The sequence below is a fragment of the Motacilla alba genome, chromosome 4 (assembly GCF_015832195.1).
Source record: "Motacilla alba alba isolate MOTALB_02 chromosome 4, Motacilla_alba_V1.0_pri, whole genome shotgun sequence".
Taxonomy (NCBI): Eukaryota; Metazoa; Chordata; class Aves; order Passeriformes; family Motacillidae; genus Motacilla; species Motacilla alba.
The window spans coordinates 35,358,318-35,376,817 of NC_052019.1; the positions used below are offsets into that span (position 1 = coordinate 35,358,318).

The 18,500-nt window shown below is 35.8% G+C and overlaps 1 protein-coding gene across 2 annotated transcripts in view; it reads left to right on the forward strand.

Annotated features, from left to right (window-relative positions):
- GLRA3 (glycine receptor alpha 3) overlaps window positions 1-18,500 on the forward strand; it is an 87,576-nt gene that overhangs the window by 44,773 nt on the left and 24,303 nt on the right. For both annotated transcript variants that reach the window (XM_038135466.1, XM_038135465.1), the window contains exons 4-6: window positions 1,343-1,566; window positions 4,467-4,549; window positions 14,565-14,702. In XM_038135466.1, coding sequence (XP_037991394.1) covers window positions 1,343-1,566; window positions 4,467-4,549; window positions 14,565-14,702 — 445 coding nt within the window. The remainder of the gene's footprint in view (window positions 1-1,342; window positions 1,567-4,466; window positions 4,550-14,564; window positions 14,703-18,500) is intronic.

Here is an 18,500-nt window from a genome sequence, read left to right on the forward strand (position 1 = left end):
ACTGTTTCTCATTAATAAATGTTGCATATTGAGGTTCCTGCCATCCTTTATCATGTCTGTTGGAATGATTCTTCCCACTACTTGTCTGCATGCTCCAAGTTTCCTAAGAGAAATATCAATAAAATGATGGATTTTTAACCAACAATTTCTACACCAATGGGGTTTCAACTCGTTAGTCTAACCTATAAAAACTAGTATCCATAGTTTTTGGCTAAATTTTATTTCTCAATCCTGTACACTTCATTTCTCATTCTGACTCAAAAAGTTTTCTGGTTAAAATTAATTTTCATAATCTCTTTTAACCATAAAAAAGTGATTCATTTTAACTTCTGTTATATTTAGAAGTGTCATGTAAGGTCTGAAATCCAGTTGCCATTTTCTCCCTGCAGCTAACCTATCTTTTTCTCTACCTTATTTTGATCTTTTTCATTAATGCAGTTCAAATAATGAGGAAAATCTTATTTTGACCATTAAAAGTATAGTTCCTATGCCCTTATGTTCAGTCTCAATTCTAAATGCAATGTAATGAGAAGCTATTACTCACCTTTATTTAAAACTAAATATTTTCAGAGTGGTAAAGTTATAAGAAAGTGGAGCCATAAATACATTTCTGACGGAATGTATGTGCAAAATGAGTTCCAGAAGCTGGAAGCACTCACTCATCTTTTCTAAAAACGTCCTCTTGATTAAGACAGGACTTTCTGTAGAAATTCAGGTGACTACACCTGTAGCTAATCTAATTTATCATAAAGATTTATAGGGTCTCTACCCTATTTGAAGACAGGAGGAACGTGTGCCCTCCTCAGACTGCTGTATGGCAAGTTACTGCTCACACAATGTTCAATGGGGAACTGAGGCACAGAAAGCCTGTGTGGTGGGTCTAAAACAAGTAAGGATTAGAGAGGGAAAAAAAAAATTAATTTAACTTCCCTTACAGTGGGACAGATTTTCACTGACAGAGAGAGGAGGAAGTGGGAATACCCCTGCCAGGGTTTGAGCAGAAAAAGGTAACACCATAAAACTCTTTTTATGCTTCTCATTTCAAATTCAAGACAAATTTGTGATAGAGTAGGTAGATAGGTAGGGTAGAGTTATATGGAATTATATGAACTGTACATGGAGGTTGGATTTCCTTATCTTAGGGGTTTTTTTGATTGCCCTGAAATGCATCTTTATTCTTATCCATTGTGTCCCCACTAATATAAATAGGTATCATTCTGACATTCAGCTAAGTAATTCTTTTGTCATCCACAGATGGACAGGGGATTACATGGCTGAGAAATGAAATAAAAGCTAAATCCCTATGCTTGATAAAGCTTTGCTTGTTTTCTCTTTTATTCAGGATTACCGAGTGAACATCTTTCTCCGTCAGAATTGGAATGATCCACGCCTCGCATACAGTGAATATCCAGATGACTCCTTAGATTTAGATCCATCCATGCTGGATTCCATTTGGAAACCTGATTTGTTCTTTGCTAATGAGAAAGGTGCCAACTTTCATGAAGTTACAACAGATAATAAGTTGTTGAGGATTTTCAAGAATGGAAATGTACTTTATTCCATCAGGTGAGTCTCTAATCTAATGGGTTTTTTTCAAATAGAAGCTCGAAAGTATAATTAGGATTTTCTAAAACATATATTCTGTTGCTAGTCATGCAGAACTCTTATTTGTGAGTTTTGAATGCAGAATTTTGTCAGCATTCATTGTTTATATTAAAATAGAAAATGATCACTCATTAGGCATGCACATAGTAAAAGTAATAAGAAAAATTTCTTTCCCATTTTAAAGTATAGGTACTGAGCCTAGAGGAATTAGGACACTCCACAGACCAAACAATCCTGTAGTATTATAATCTAAGTTGGCCTACATACAAGTTTCAGAGTCTGTGGCCTCCAATGTCACGACAATCCAATTTTACTTCTTTTCCCCTTTGTGGATATTGCGGCTGCCCTTCAACCTGAAACCATGGCCTGTTTGAGGAAGTATGACATTTAAAGAGTAGTCATTTACTCATCTCTGAAAATGGAGTGAAAACTGGAAAGTAAATTTTTGAAAAGGTTTTAAGAAGCTGAAAGCAGTAATCATAAGTATTGACAAAATCTAATTATCCCACTTCTCTTCCCACCACTTTCCTTTTAATACAGACATCAGTAGGCATTTTACTATTGTCATCAGGAACCCAATCTAATGAGAAACACATTAGATATAAGTATGCTAATGCCCCACTAGATTTGGTATTGAAGCAGTGACTCACTTGTGCAAAATGTTACTCTTTTCAAAATGAATATACTATTGTTCACTAAGTGTTTTGCTTTTCATGCTTTTATGACACTGAATTAATATGTAATTAGACTCTGAAGAGGCATTGGGAATCTGTAAACACTTTTTATTCTGGAGAAGAAGAAATCTTTATGACTTGCATGGATGTGTCAGTGGCAAGAGTCTCCTTCCTCCTTCCCTCCTTCCGGTGCCATTAGGCAGCACTTCTCCAAGCTTACACAAGGAGAAAGGACTGGGTTAAAATTCTGATGAGGATTTCATATCCAAAAGGAGGTTAGTCTGCCACTCTGGGAATATAATCAATCTTCAGTGTCACAATATGTATTCTGTCACTAGAAACAGATTCAAAGCAGGTTAAAAGGATTCCTTCTCTGGATTCAAGTAGAAGTAAATCTAGATCAATTATCTGCAGACTGAGTCACCCCAAGAGGCACTGGCTGTTTTTCCACTCTAATCAAATATTTCCCTGCCTTGCCCTACTCCTTCCAAATACAGACAGCACACAGTATAGACCCCACCACTCAGCTGAAACAAGTTTGGATTGCAACTTCAATTCAGACCAAGTTCATGGCCACATGAAATGGGGTGAAAAACCCCAAATGTCAGAAAGAGTATCATATTAAATTATAAAGGCAAACATCAACTGTGCTGAAAGCAGACACCAGATAGTTCCTCTGTTTCTTATGAAGCCAGAAAGTTTATGTTGCCCTGATTTAATTAAGAACTATAGCAGTTTCTGAAACAGATTTAAAATCACATCATTGGCATCTTGTGCCAATGTGCATTTGAGTGAGTTAACCTTCTGATAAGGGGAGATATGCTAATTGCTATTGTGCTGACATTAAAAGAGAAAAAAAAGAAGTTTCTAAATTTGCTTCTTTCTTTCGTTCCCTAATTTCTCCTCATCTCTAATTGCATTGAGACAATACAGACAAGAAAATAATGGAAGGTAACAGTTCCCAGCTCAATGAATACTTAATATAAAATGCTAAAATATTTACTGAAGCACAAAGTCCAGGTGCCTCTGAAATGACTTGCTGTGTTACCAGCCTACTAGCCAGAATTTCCCTTTGGAACTATTTTAAACAGCATGGGAGTACAGGATGGGTCTGACTTCCCTCCTCAGACTCTCCCCATGCAGCTCTATCACTGTTTGGCTAAACATAAATTATAGCAACAATGAATCAAGGATGTTTGGTCACCAACAGAAAAAAAAATAGGTGAAAGAAATATACAGCCATACTTGCCAGCTACTGCCCACTTCCCTTATCCCCAGTGTCAAAAACAGGGGAGTGAGTTCAAGAGAGGGGGATTAGAGCTATGCTAGAAGAGCCATGCTAGAAGAGCCTTATGTGTAAGCAATTGAACTGAAGCTCCTCAGGTTTTTGTAGGGCATTCTATCAATTGAACTGATTAATGAAGGTAGAGTCATGGCCCTGAGTGATGAATGGATACACAAGGCATAGCCAGGGAGGGAAAACCTGTGCCTTTATCTCTTATGAATTCTTCTTTCTGATTCTTCAGAGAACTTCTACGCAAAAGATAAATTATTGTAAATAATTTATAAATGATTATAACAAATATTAAAATAATTTTTTAGATTTAAAATTAAAAAATACGTCTTTGCCTATAATTTGCAAAGAATTTCACAGGAAGTATTAGGACTAATGCATAGCTATAGTTCAAAATTGCAGCCATATTTTGGTTTACCATCAATATCATAAAATGTTTCTTTGAGCCTCTGTGTTGACATTTTAGGCACTTTATTTTAGAACAGTAACACTTAAAACTACTTTTCCACCATGACTGCTGGCATATGTTATGAAATTTTTGCAAATTTGGGGTAAGTTTTATGCCAAGGGTTTGAAATACTGGAACTGTGCAATAATTCTGCTGTAGCACAAAAAGCACAGTGTTGCTGCATTCCTCTAGATTTCTCATTAATTTAGGCAACCCTACTGAAAAATTTAGTTTTCTAAAAGTCTGTAATTTTTTTTTTCCATGCTGTCATACTAGGCTGAGTTAGATGGATTCTGCTAATAGGGACCTTTTTTTTTGAGACCTTTCTACTGAATCATGTATTCTATTTCTAATTGCCTCCATTATATTCATGCATTCTTCCTGCCCAGTTCTATGACTTATTTGGGAGGGTATGTTTTTAATGGGTTTTTTTGTGTTCTTTCAGATTGACTTTAATACTTTCCTGTCCAATGGATCTCAAAAATTTTCCAATGGATGTGCAAACGTGTATAATGCAGCTGGAAAGCTGTAAGTTTACGTAATGTATTATCCTATACATACTTTTGCAGAGATTACAACAGCTATACAGGAGGTAGGAAAACCCCTTGTGGTGGTACAAGAACAAATTTTCAAAATTTATCTTCTATTTTATCAAAGAATCTGTGAAATATACATGATTTTAAGAGGAAGAGGTTCTTTCATACCTGTTTGAACTGAAAATTGAGAGTTTTGTGTAAAACTGAAGTTACCATTAAACTCAGCGACAGTTTATACAAAATTTCTGCATATAGAGTTTCACCATAAGTCTTTCTGTGTTCACACATGCAGGAGGTAAATAATATGGAGAGCATAAAGGAAACATAAGAATAACTTAAAGAAGTGATTTATGGGACTTTATGTGGAATAAAATTATTGTATTCTAACATATCATATACTTATCAGCTATCTTGATATCTTTTTACTTCAAAGAGGATGGAAAGTGTAAAGCAGCTATGCCATTTCAAGGCATGAACACACTCACAAATGGAGAAATCAGCTATTCTGTCTGATGCAATATATTCTCATTTTCCTTGTGATGTGAAGTATGTGGGGATTGCTGTTTCCCTTAAATTGAGGGGACTTTGAAAAAGAGCTGTGGCAGAAAAATCTCCTAATGATGCAAAGAACAAAAATAAAATAAAGTAAAGCATTCTTTGAAAGTTTCTAGCAATCTGAAGTTTGTGAAAATAAATTACAGGTGCAAGACAGATTAAGAAGTATTAATAAAAAAATGTAGATTTACAGTTTTAGACCCAACAAGTAAAATATTTCCAAAAAATTGTGCATGTAGAATGAACATACTGGATTGTTTGAAATATATCATAGATCAGAAACACAACACACATAATTTTATTAAGGTTTTTCCTTCTTTTTTCTTCTTTTACTGGAACAAAGCAGCACCTAGGGGAAGGGGAGGTAATTATCTACCAGTCAGTATGTCAGAACTGTTTGTTGTATGGTATGCTATTTATAGAGTATCGCAGGGTGAGTATAAAAGACAGATCTATCTTTTATTACAATGGACAGATGGTAACATTATGAAGCAGCCTTTCAATATGAGGGCAACAGCTGAATCTGACAGCAGAAATTTTCTTGACTAAAATGGAGAGATCGTTATTTGCTGCAAATGTCAAGGAATTTAGGACAATATTATATATCCAGGATTTGAGCAAAACTCCACAGCCAACCTGAGCAGACAATCCTACTGATAACCTGTATAATTAATGTGACTAAACAAAAGGTTGACAGGAGGCTGTTGCATCAGAGTACATGCAGATGGCAGGTATACTCACTAAATACAATTATGCTTCAAAGAGAAAGTATCATAGAGTTTGAGCAAGAAAAATGTATCATTAAAAATGCTTTTAAAAGTTATGAAGCTTTTGCTTTAACAGCTTTGTGAAACTCAGCTGCATTTTTCCTCTCTTTCAGCTGTTGTGAGGACAGGTCAGACAACAACTAACATTCTTGAACAAACAGGCATCTGGTTTGCTTTAGAGAAACCTTGCAGGAGCCCACAGTTCCCACAAACTACACCACAGGGAACCCACATTTATTAGTTGAATAACACTGTAGATGTTCTACTATATTTTCCAGCAGAACATTTTTCACTGAAGTCTTGTTTTTAATCATTGAATTCAGTGGGAGTAAATTCCCAGTTGCACATTCACATGGTAAAGAGACATTCTCACAAAAGAAGAACTGAAGAAAATACAGATGAGTGCTTCAAATTCTTTATTCACAGAGAAAGATCAAATTTAATTTCATAAGGAAGTTGCAAGTAAAGCTTTCCCCATATTGCCTTGTCTAATTCTATTTTACCTGTAACTTTGGACATCAAAAAACAGACTATGGGAAGAGATGATGGCTTGAGGCAGAAAATTTTGCAGCATGTGGGAGCTCTGGATATGCTTACATGTCTGATAGCAGAATAACCAGTTAGGTTTGCAAGAGCAAGGCAGCAGTTCCCTGAGATTATTTTGGGACAGATCCAAAACAGATATGTACAGTGACCTAAGTTCCAAGATCTTAGATCTTTGAGAGTAGGAATTCACCTGTCCGTAGCCAGTTTCTCTGTACAGGAAGGACAGGAAAGGAAATAAATAACTTAGAAGTGTTACAAAAAGTAACTACGTGTCAGGAAGAAGAGAAACCAGGTTAAAAAAAAATTTTAAAAAGGTAGTTTATATGAGAGTGAACTCTGACCAATTTCCAAAACTTAGGAAAGGATGAGCATAAACTTTCAAATTCCAGACTCTCTGGATAAGAAAAGGCAACTAGTTCTATTTAAAATTATAGAAGAAAAAAAGGAGGATGGGTGCATTTGGCATTTTCCCAGGCTTCACATCAAATCTCCCGAGGTAAGAACTGACATAACCCTGAGAGCCTGATTCCATCCAAGCATTTCTAATTTCTAGGCCAAAGTGTCATACTCTGCTCTGGCTGTCTGCCTTGCATTTTTTGGTGCACTGTGAGACAATGTAAACAGAGGGATCAAAGCAGTAACCCTAGTGGTTAATGCCTTGTCTAGGGAAGTGGAATACATTTGAGTTCAAAGGAAAAAACACAGTCCTCTCATGTCCTGAGTGAATGATCTGACCACCAGGCTATGTTATAAGAAACCAAAGTGTTTGCAGGAGCAAAACAGCAGTAGCCATGCTTCCAGATGTTTCTTTTTGCAGTGGTGATCATTTCTGTTTTTTCCAAGTTGTGAAGGACATTGTACATTGTGAATTTACAAGGCCCATTTGTCTCACAGTTTCTGCAAACTGTGTCTGATCTTGCAAGCCTTGTTCCAGAATGTGTCACTAAGAAAATTAGAATAAACCACTCATCTTTTTTTTACTTATCCTACCAACAGGTTGCAAAGACTGACAGTTAGACAGATCATGGGTTTTGTCTCTCTTTAAGTAGTAAATTCTTTTAGTACTGGATACTTTCCTTCAGTACTGATACTGTTGCTCCATAATAGAAAAGTCTAACAGAAAAAAATCATGTATAGCTTTTATTCCCAAATGATATCTTTATTTTTAGCTGGCTCATGTAATGTTTTCTCCAAGGTCAGTCTAAGCAGCTGGATTTGCCCCTGGTAAAAGTACTTCATTAGATCATGAAGTGTCTGAAAAATATTTCAGTAGAAATGTCTTCTATTTTTAAAGGATTTATTTTACCAAATGATTTCTCAGCAGCTAGAATAGCTGTTTTTTTATCTTAGAAAGGGAACAAATGAAAATGCACATATGAAATAATCCCTTCTACAGTTCTATGCCTTACACCAGGGCAGCCTATAGGCATGTGGGATAATTTTAGTTTTATTCTGCTTGAATAGGATACAAAGAAATGTCAACTAGATACATATTTATTTCTGTGGCCTGTCTCCCCAGAAAGAAATGTTTTTCTTTCATATGCTAGAGCTCGTTGTCTTTCTTTTATTTGAGTTTCTCTTTTACCTCACAGCATTCCTTTACTCATAAATTACAGTTATAGCTTTATGTGACATTTAATGTTCCTGAATTTTCAAAGAATATTGAAAAGACTAAGTTACAAAAGAAAAAATACTATGAAAAGCAGCATAAGTAAGGTATAAACATTTTCTTACCTCATAAATTTAATTTGATGTTGATTTTTAAATTAAACAGTGTCCCTTTTTTTTCCCTTTTGATTTATGGAGGCTTTTTAGTCTTTTTATGCAATCATGTTCCTGTCTTCTGGATTGTTAAAGAAAATTCCCTCTGTACTACATGATTATTTGCACAATTTCTTTCCCCCCATTCTCTAAATTGGAAATTAGAGAAAGTGGAATGATGGGTGTGAAGGCTGCAGCAGTACATTAGAGAAAAGTACATGCACATTTTTCCTTTCCTACAACGGCACAAAGACAACATAGGGAAGATAAAATAACTGGGACATATTTCTCATCTGCCAGGGAATTCTCAGGTCTCTTCTTGAATGATAGAAATTATGGACATACTAGGTCAATGCCTGTCTGTGCCAGAAGGTGTAGAACCACACTGCTTCTCTCCATTTCAGCAGCACAAAAATCATCAGCTGCTCAGGCTGTGGTTTTTATTCTGCAGATGGATGACTCAAACTATTGTGTCTATCTGAAGCGAGACATGACACACAGCTACAAAGATCAGCATACTTGTAGTCATCAGCTCCTGACCAATGCAGGATGAAAGGGCAGTAGGAACTGTACAACTGCTGCTGACATACAGAAACTAGAATAAAAGTGATAGCTGAACACCTATAGGCTTCAGCAAGAATAGTAGGTTTGAGAGATGTGCTAGAGGGCTGAGCTGAAATTTTACTATTTTCCAAAATTCGGGCTAAGAAAAATAACCTCATAAATCCCCAGGGAGAGATTCCTTCAGAACGACTTAGAAGTCAGAGCAAGTGCCAGACACTTTGCAAAGCAGCTCAGAAGTACATTTAATAAAATCCTGCCTTCTTGGAGCTCCAACACAAATTTAGCCTTTTAATGAATCACAGCTCATTTCTGAAGCTAAAATATTTAGTGCATAATGTAGAAGAATTTGTTCTAACCTCAAGCCAAAACCAGATTCGTTAGCTCTGTCATGTCTTCCCCCTGCTTGTTGCTGGGAATTCAGGGCATAATTCAAATGTCTGTCATGCTCTTAGGAACAGTAATGAGCAGGCAGCCTGTCCTGGAGGCAAACTGATGGGATGCCCAACAGAAGAGTAGTGGAATAACCCTAGTCACCATGACTGTAGTTCTTGCTTCAATTGGACACCTAAAGAACTGATGGGTTTGGACCTGTATCTTACTAAAAATTAAAGAAATGAAAATAGAATTTCGATAAATCACTGGGATTAAAAATAAAAACTGTAGTTGAACTAAACTCTTTTACAAAAAAGCCAGCTACTCTGCTCAGTTCTTTCATGCTGAACATATGTCTGTTTATTGAACATGAGGAAAACATGAGTTTGGTTTTAATTTACCTGTAGGCATTTTAAAATGACACAAGGGAAGCACAGCCTTCCTGTAATGAAAAAAATCAGTAGAAAATTTACAGGATAAATTGATATTCAGCTGGAACAGAAGTTTGCTCACGGCTTGGAAAGATGTGCTGTAGGTCGACGGACAAAGCAAATAAAACCGTGTCAGCAGATGTGATAAAGGAATTATGTTGGAATTGCAAAGACAATGACAGTTCAAAGGTGTAGAGTCTCTAAAGGTACAGGGGAGCTGCTTGCCTTGAATAACGTGTTTCTGTAATGGTGTAGTCCTTGGAGAAGCAGGAGAAGAGATGTTAGACACTTCAATAATTCTTCAAGACAAACTTGTTGGATGTCCACTGTCTTGTCTATGAGATAATGGGCTTTTAATGCCTACCATTGATACTGAATTGGATAAAATAAAATCTTCCTACTTTTAGCATGCAACTGACATAAATACCTTGGTTCCAATAAGTTCTATAGAGTAATGTGGATCGACGTGGGTTGAATGGAACTCTATTCATTTAAGGCAGGCTTTAGTCCTATACATTCAAAATTGGATGAATGAAAAGTTGATATTTATTATTAATGGTAGTGAAAAAAAAATAAATAAAACCCAAAGAAACAGTCTAATTCTTTCTATCAGGAACCTCATATGAGTGTTGAAAATAACTTGTCAACACTGATTTTGAAAAGATAATTTTTTTTCTGGGAAAGATGAGTCCATCCAAGGGAAAAGTTTGGTTTTTCTTTCAAGACACTGTAGATGCCCTTGATACTTGGAAATATTTAATCAGGATCATATTGTTTTTTCCTGACATTTTTCCTGGAACCTGTAATTGAAAATGCTGAAAATTTTCACTCTAGCTAAACAATTTTCTGTGCTGTCTAAAGTTACTATGTCTGTCTTGTCAACCATCTGCTAGTATTTTTATAGATTACATCAACTAAATAAAATACCACTTAAATTCAATTTTATTTGATGTCAGTTATTCAAAATCTTTCATCAACTATTTCAGGCACAATTCCTGAGAGCTACTTTTCATCAATGCCTTATCTCTTCCACCTTCTCCCTCTGTTAGTGTGACAGTTTTACTTTCATTTTGTCACACTTATCACCAACTTTGTTTCAGAAAATATTGTTTTCTAAAATAATATTTCTGCAGACCAAATCCAAGTTTCCCAATTGTTTCAGACCTTCTTCCATTGTAGTAAATTATAAATGTTCCCCAGTTCATCATATTTATCTCAGGCAGAGCTCTCAGTCTGCCATTATATGCTTCATTAGCTAATTACCTGGAATGACTTCAGGCTCCCGAAAATTACTTGTCTCTTTAAGAAAACTGTTTGCACAGAGGCTACAGTGCCAAGCATTCACACAGTTCTTGAGTTTTCCTGAGAAATACTTCCCCTGGAAAGATTCTTCTCCTGGGATGATGTCTTTTTCATATAATTACCAACAATTTACCTCCTGCTTTTGCATTTTAAATGTGCAAGACCTCAGACTTTGGGTTAATAGAGAGAGCATTAATGTAACCTAACGTGCCCTATAACTCCTGAGCACCACTGTTCAAACATAACGAGGTTGTTTTTTTTATCCTTTCTTTATACTTCCATGATGATACCGCTTAGATTGTGCATAATTAGCAATACCTTTATAGAATTAAGAGTGAGTACTGCACAGTAACCAGACAAAACTAAATACATTGCTAACTGCCCTCTTCAGCCACAGAAGCTGGTTTGTCCCATAAAATGCAATTTAACAATTCTGCTTCCCTTCCCAGCCTTCATTCTTTCATGCTCTGCAAACCCAAAACCCAGTGCACAGCATTTCAGTGACAGAAACTTTTACTAGTCCACTTGATTTAGTTTAGGTTGGGCTGGTCCTGAAGACCATGCAAGGTTATAGCCTCCATTGCTTTCAGCTATTCATGTAGAATAAAAGTTTCACTTTTTGCACCCTCATCTGCTACCTAGGCTAGTGACTGACTGTCCTTTTTTCAACAATAAAATTTATCCACTCACAATTCCCTACATAACACTGTACTTCCCAGCCACTGGTAATAAAAATATCTGGTTGCAATTTATGATAGTCACCAACAACACCTCATCGTCAAAAAAGAAAATCTTCTGGTGTAATGAGAGGCTAAATATCATGCTGGTTGCAGTTAATCCCTTCTAGGCCCTAAAGAGAAATCTCTTGTTCTTTATAACTGCTACACATTTCAGTGCAGTTCTTACAAGTTGCATAATATATCTAACAATATAACTGACACATATTGCACAAGTTTGTACGGGTAGCCACACATCCATTCAGAATAAAGCCTTCACATTCCAAGACACACTTTACTGCTCCATTTGCACAGTGATAACCATGTAATGGAACACAACTTCTCATATTTTTTCTCTCATAGACCATTTGGAAACTACACACAGTGTATTTCTAATCTTCAAAAGCAGACCAGTATCAGCAAGAGGCAGTTAGACTTTTAGTTAAATTTATGTTACTGAATGACTTTTTTTGACATTGTTTTAAAGATAATGCACATTTGTTAATCAGGGAGCAAGTAGGCAAGAATCAAAAGCTCAGGTGGACTTCAGTTTTAGTATTTCTAGAACAGGACAGGAGCAGTTATTACAGTTATTCAGCAGAAGTCACAAAATTAGTGTGCCGGGGACTGTATTTTAGGCTCATTGCATACATAGCACCACATACCTAAACTGTAATAGTAATAAATAGTAATAAATACTACACTATGGTAACCACTGGTTGTTTTAAGGAGTGATTTCTATAAAAATGTCTTTTTCCCCTTCTGCACAATGCACACAATACCATGAGCGCTCTGCGCGCTAAGCAGTGGACTATTCAGCAGGTCCTCTTCATAAAATTTATTGAAAAAATACATTTTCTTTTGATTTCATTCAAGCTGATTTAATTTAACATGCTAGTGGAAACATTATACTATTTTATTTATTTGGTATAACAGAAACTCACATCTCCATTAAGTTCTCTGTATTTTAAGACACTTTTAATTTATGCCTATGACCTTGAGTTACAGAACTGAAATTACAGTTTTGAATGCTAACACTGCATTTGGGCATTTAAAATGTAAACATCACAAAAATTAATTACTACAGCAGCATTTTGAATGTGCCGCTATTATTTGTACTATATTGCATTATAGAAGAATTTGTGGGCAGAGTAGACAATCAAAATTTGAAACATGCATTAGAGATGAATGAACCTGATTTAGTGAAAAAAAATTTTGACACAGCAGTTGTTTCTTGCCAGTTCAATGAGTTTTACTCTGGGAATATCACTTCTGGCCATAATCTACATGCTTCAAGTGGTAATCTGCTTTACACACAACTGCTTTTTGTCTGAATCCATGCAAAGTTTGATAAGATATATACTTCTGATTTTTCACAGTTTATGGCATTTAATAGTGAATTTTAATGGTGTTTATGGAGTTTCATGCAATCAATAAGAAAAGCAAGTGTTTTATTGATATATGCTTGTACTGGCTTGAGCAATGTCTGATCTTAATGACTTATTCCAAAGGATATGGTGGTCTCATTTCTATCATATTTATCCAGCCTCAAAAAAGTGCCAAGTAAATCAACAGTCAGCCTGAGTTCCTGTGAATACCCTGTATAAAGGTTTTCCCCAAAAAAGACATCAAGAACTTAGAAGGAAGAAGAAGTGTTGAAAATATTTTTTTTTTTATAAACACTAATTCTTAGCTCCTTGTTTCATTCAACATAGATCAGAAAAGATAAAAATTATCTCAGTTTTCAGGTCACTGAATGCCATTTATAGGTGTACTAAAAGAGTAACAAAGTCACTGAATATAATGGGGTGAGATTTATGCCCACACACCAAAGAGGTTCATTTTTTGCTGAAACTCAAAAGGTCAGTAATTTTGCGCAGACAGTTACTCTTAGAAGGCTCTGAACAATGTACTTTGAACAGTAATTTGTTACTGAAAGGTTAAAAGAATTTCTGGTTCTCAACAGGTCATTTTCAACAGCTTGTTAATATTGGACCAAAGCAGAAAGGAAATATTTCAATGAAGCTGAAAGCTATATAAATCAGATGAAAAAAATTCTCCTTTTACCTTCTGGTTCCTTCTAGTATATGTGGCTTAAACTTGAATGAAAATATGAAGCCTTTTTTTTTTTTTCCAGTTCTAGTAACCAGATAAAATTTATTTAGAAAGAAAATCAGAATGCAATGCCTGGGAAAGTTAACAGATCACATATTCAGAAGAAATGGGGATATTTTCCCTGATGATATCCCATGAAAACATTTATCGGTGAGAGGGAAATAGAAGGGAAAAGTACTTGTCTGTTGCAAAGTCTGGGCCTTGATTAGTGTGTCTTTTGCTGTTATAGCTAATCTTATACACACGCATGAGGTATGGATAAGTGTAGGAGTCTGAACATTAAAGCTGAGTGCTTAATAATATCATTATATGTCACAGTCAGTTAATATGAGAAGATTATAAACAATTGCTTTCCCTTGTCTTGTTCCAGTTTGAGAGAAAAGCAGTTTTTCAATTCAACTAATACTACTGCAGAATTTTGAATTCATTGTTGTCTTTGAACAATTTGCACTTAACCATTCAAATTTACATAAATCCATAAGCATAACTTTGACAATCCACATTTCACCTCAAGTAAAAGGAGGAAGAGATCTGAGTGTAAAGGGCCTACTTTATCCTTCATGGGTTGAGGAGAAAAAGATGTTCCCAAGCACTGAAGAGATTTGGATGTTTAGCTAAATTAAATGCTTTTGTTGAATCCATTAATACATCATATAATTATTAAGATTTAAAAGAGTTTCATTAGACAGCTGTTTTGTCTTTTCCAATTCAGTGTGGTATAGAATGGCAGATAAAAATTTGTGATTAACAGGTACCAGCAGACCCTCTGTATTACCTTCATTGTATAACATTTACTTAAAGTATTTTAATTTGATATGTTACCGCTTTTCAAAGTTTGCAGTAAACTGAGAGTTTATTTGGGTTTTTCTTTGTTTTAGTTGGATACACAATGAATGATCTCATTTTTGAGTGGCAAGAAAAGGGAGCGGTTCAAGTAGCAGAAGGCCTCACTCTGCCACAGTTTCTGCTGAAAGAGGAAAAGGATTTATGTTACTGCACCAAGCATTACAATACAGGTAGGAAAGTGATTACAACTGAAAAGATATTTAACATTTATTGTTATAATCAATGTCACAGTTGGGGTATATTTTAAATGTTCTCCCAGAATTCAGAAGACGGTTAAAACATACAGGTGCTTTGTGCAAGGTAATGCACTTTTAATAACTGGCAAACAAACTAAAACTACCTGAAGACTGAACAAAATTTTAATTATAGGTACCTTAAGAAAATAGAGTTGAAATAATTTAAAAACTGTACAGTCAGGGGCATTACTTGTTCACTAGGTGCTGTGATCACAATTACAATGTGGGATCTGAAGAACTACTGAAATCCAAAGGTCTACATGCAGTGCACTGATCATAGCCTGGCTCAGTCAGGAAAAAGGGACACAGGGCTGCCAAGCTGAGTTATCCCTGCCCTGCTTCATACAGCAGGGGAGTGAGCTGAAAGGATTCTTGGCGTGCAATGTCCAGGTGTACAAACTATTCAGGAGTATGCAGTGACAGGACAAGTGTGAATGGATTCAAACTGAAAGAGAGTAGGTGTTGATATCAGGAAGAAATTCTTTATTGTGAAGGTGGTGAGGCCCTGGAACAGGGTGCCCAGAGAAGCTGTGGCTGCCCCATCCCTGAAAGTGTTCAAGGCCAGGTTGGATGGGGGCTCTGAGTAACCTGATCTAGTGAAATGTGTCCCTGCTCATGGCAGGGGGGTTGGAGCTAGGTGATCTTTAGGGTCTCTCAACTCGAGCCATTCTATAATTATGTAATTCTATGATTCTATGATACTGAATTGAGGTCTTTGTTGAACTAGATATTTAGCTCATCTCTGGGATTATTTGAAAAAGGAGGAGATTAACATAAATAATGTAGTTATTATGTTTTTATTTTTAATTGGGAAAAACTATTTTAATTACTGAACAATCACAAGCACAATAATCTTGAAAAGCAAAGCCTAAGAATGCATAGTTTATATATTCTTTTGAGAAAACAAGCTAAAACTCTTTCATTCTAATCCATATATCTTTTAATTTTTGCTCTCCAGTATGATTAGACATGTCTTAAAATTTAAGATTAGAATGATTCATTTGGATTCTGCCGAAATGTCAGGAAGAGAAAATTGAATAAGTGGTGTTTATGAGGAATGTCCTGCTACAATCAAAATTAAGGAGGAGTGCTTTCCAGCACTGAATTTTATCACAACTGCAGTGCTGCCCTAAGAGAAAAGAAGGGTCTCTCAATTTCCATTTAGAGGAGGAAGATACTGGTAGGGATATTTTGAAGTGTTCTCTAAAATAAAATGGAAATACTTAACATGCACATTTATTGTGCAAATACCAATATCTGGATAATCCTTGAAAACCTTCTAAAATTTGTGATACGTACCCTATAGCAGAGTAATTTTTTTGATTCAGACATTTCTTTGTTAATGATAAAATAGAAATTCCTTTTTTCCTTTCTACCATAATCCTTATGACAAATAAGAAAGTCTTATTTTCATTATTTTCTAGTCTCCTTTGAGATATACAAGCAACTTAGCCTTTCTTTTTAGGATTCTCCTGCTTTTGTGCCATTTTAATGAGTGTCTGTAATTGCATTCTATACCCTGTATATGATATTAACTAATGAGAAATCGTGGCATAAAGTATTCTTCTCTTTTTTCTAAAGTTCATTTGCATAACATGATACATCAAAAATCTCTGAGAAATGAAGACATTACTGTGATGCTTAACCTCGTACTGAATGGAAACCTGGTTTGAAATCTCAGAATTTCCATTGATTTCCAAACTCTCCACCCAAAGCTGAGTTGTACTCTTACTCATTTGTCTGATAACTTACATTATAATCATCTGAGTTTAAACCTTGTGATTTTGACTAAAAATTCATTTTTTTCAATATTTTGAAGGCACTACATTTTTCTTCACAACCTATTTTTCAAGCCTATTTAAGTTGGTATCAATTTTTATCTAAGGAAAAACAGGAAAATATGCTGTGCCTAGGCACATTATATTAGGTTACATGGGGTAATATGTACTCTTTTTTCACTGTGGCCCTAAGGTGAGTGGAGAAGCAGGAGCAACAGATGTTCTTAACTGCATGTGAGGCCTCATGGTTCTCAAGATGTGGCCACTAGTGTGTTTGTGTCTGCAATTCTGTCACATTCAGGTGAGAGGAGGGGTTTATTGCAATAAGTCTAGAGGACAGTGTGGCCAATCAGCAGCCTGTTGTATTCTGTATTGCTTTGACCAAACTGCATTTCTGTGGCCAAACATGCTCTAAGATGTGAGTGCAACCCACAGCCCTGGAAAGATGAAGCTCATGCCTGTACTGAATAAGTAATTGGACCATTTAACTTGTCCACAAAAAAATCAAGGCATTTGATAACACAGAAACCTTGGAAGCCTGGATGCAGTTAGAGGATGAGAATGATAAAAGATGTCAGCAAAAGATAAAGCAATTGCACAGCTGTGGGACCTACCTGTGATGGGCAGGGAGAAAAATATGACGCTGATGCTGAGCAGCAGGTGGAAAGGTATGGCCTCACCAGAGAAAGCAGCTGGCTGAGCAGCCTGCTCTGAGTTACAGCAGCAAAAATACATGTACAGAACTTTTTCAGGGCAAATCAGAAAGACAAGGTGGTTTTACCCATGAAGGACTACATTTATTGTGAGAGTTGCCTTTTCGAGATAACAGTATTTTGTCCCAAATATTTTTTTTTTATTCAAATCTTCAGTATGAAGCAAATTTAATCCGATTAGAGGGGTTTGGTTTCTAGGAGAGAAAGAATTCCTTTTATTTCTTTGTTACAACCAATATTATTAACTACCATTTGTAGGCTAAAACCCTATAAGCATTATATTAAAAGACAACTATTTTCACTATATCACTTGGATACATGGCCAGTACTGTGCTTTCTTAAGTCTTCTGCAATGAGATACTGCAAGCAGATATGCCTTTAGGATACTCCAGAAGAACCAAAAATTACAAAAAGCAATTTTTAAAACATGATGTGAAGTCTGTTTCCCTGGCCTATGACAGATGAGATAAAGTGAATTCTTAAAATAATGCTAAGCAACTGCAGCTGGTATGCAGTAAGTGACCAAAGAAGAGTTTTCAAATTAAATTTAGTAACAACACAGGATGGAAAGCTCTTCTGAGACATCCTGTAAAACAGAAAAAAATGCCAAAATTCTCCATGTGAAGCAAATTAGCATGAAGCTTCAGGACAGTATGTGGAAACTCATCAGTGCATGTCCCATCGGTGTTTCATGTCCAACTGAAAATGGTTCACTGTAACCAGAGCTCAAAAATAAACTAAATATATGTCTAAATATAGAGACATAACAGTTTCAGCAACAGTACAGCAGAATGGCTCATCAAATCTTGTGTTCTGAAGTGATACAGCAATATTTCTGATAATCTTCATGTTTTGCATCTACAAGCATATCCACAGTGACCAATTTGGAAAGTGAAATAGAATCATAACAACCAGAAAAATCACACATGAATCAATTACATTACAAGGACGGTCTTGCTTTGCCACCTTCCTATGTGACATTAATTGCTTCCCTGGGCTGTTATGCAACACCTAAATTTTATTTCAAACTCAGCTGCAAAAAGCCCAGTATACAGTAGCATGAATTGATAGATAATGGCATTGGCTACCAGGCATAAATTAGTCTTGGCTTTACTCCTGCATCATGGATAATGTTTTACACCCACACTTGAGTGAAGCTGCTCAGAACTGTCTTAGGTCTAATAATGCCTTTTGCATTGAAGAATTGGTGGTCCTGGAAACAGCAGAGCTATGATTGCTGC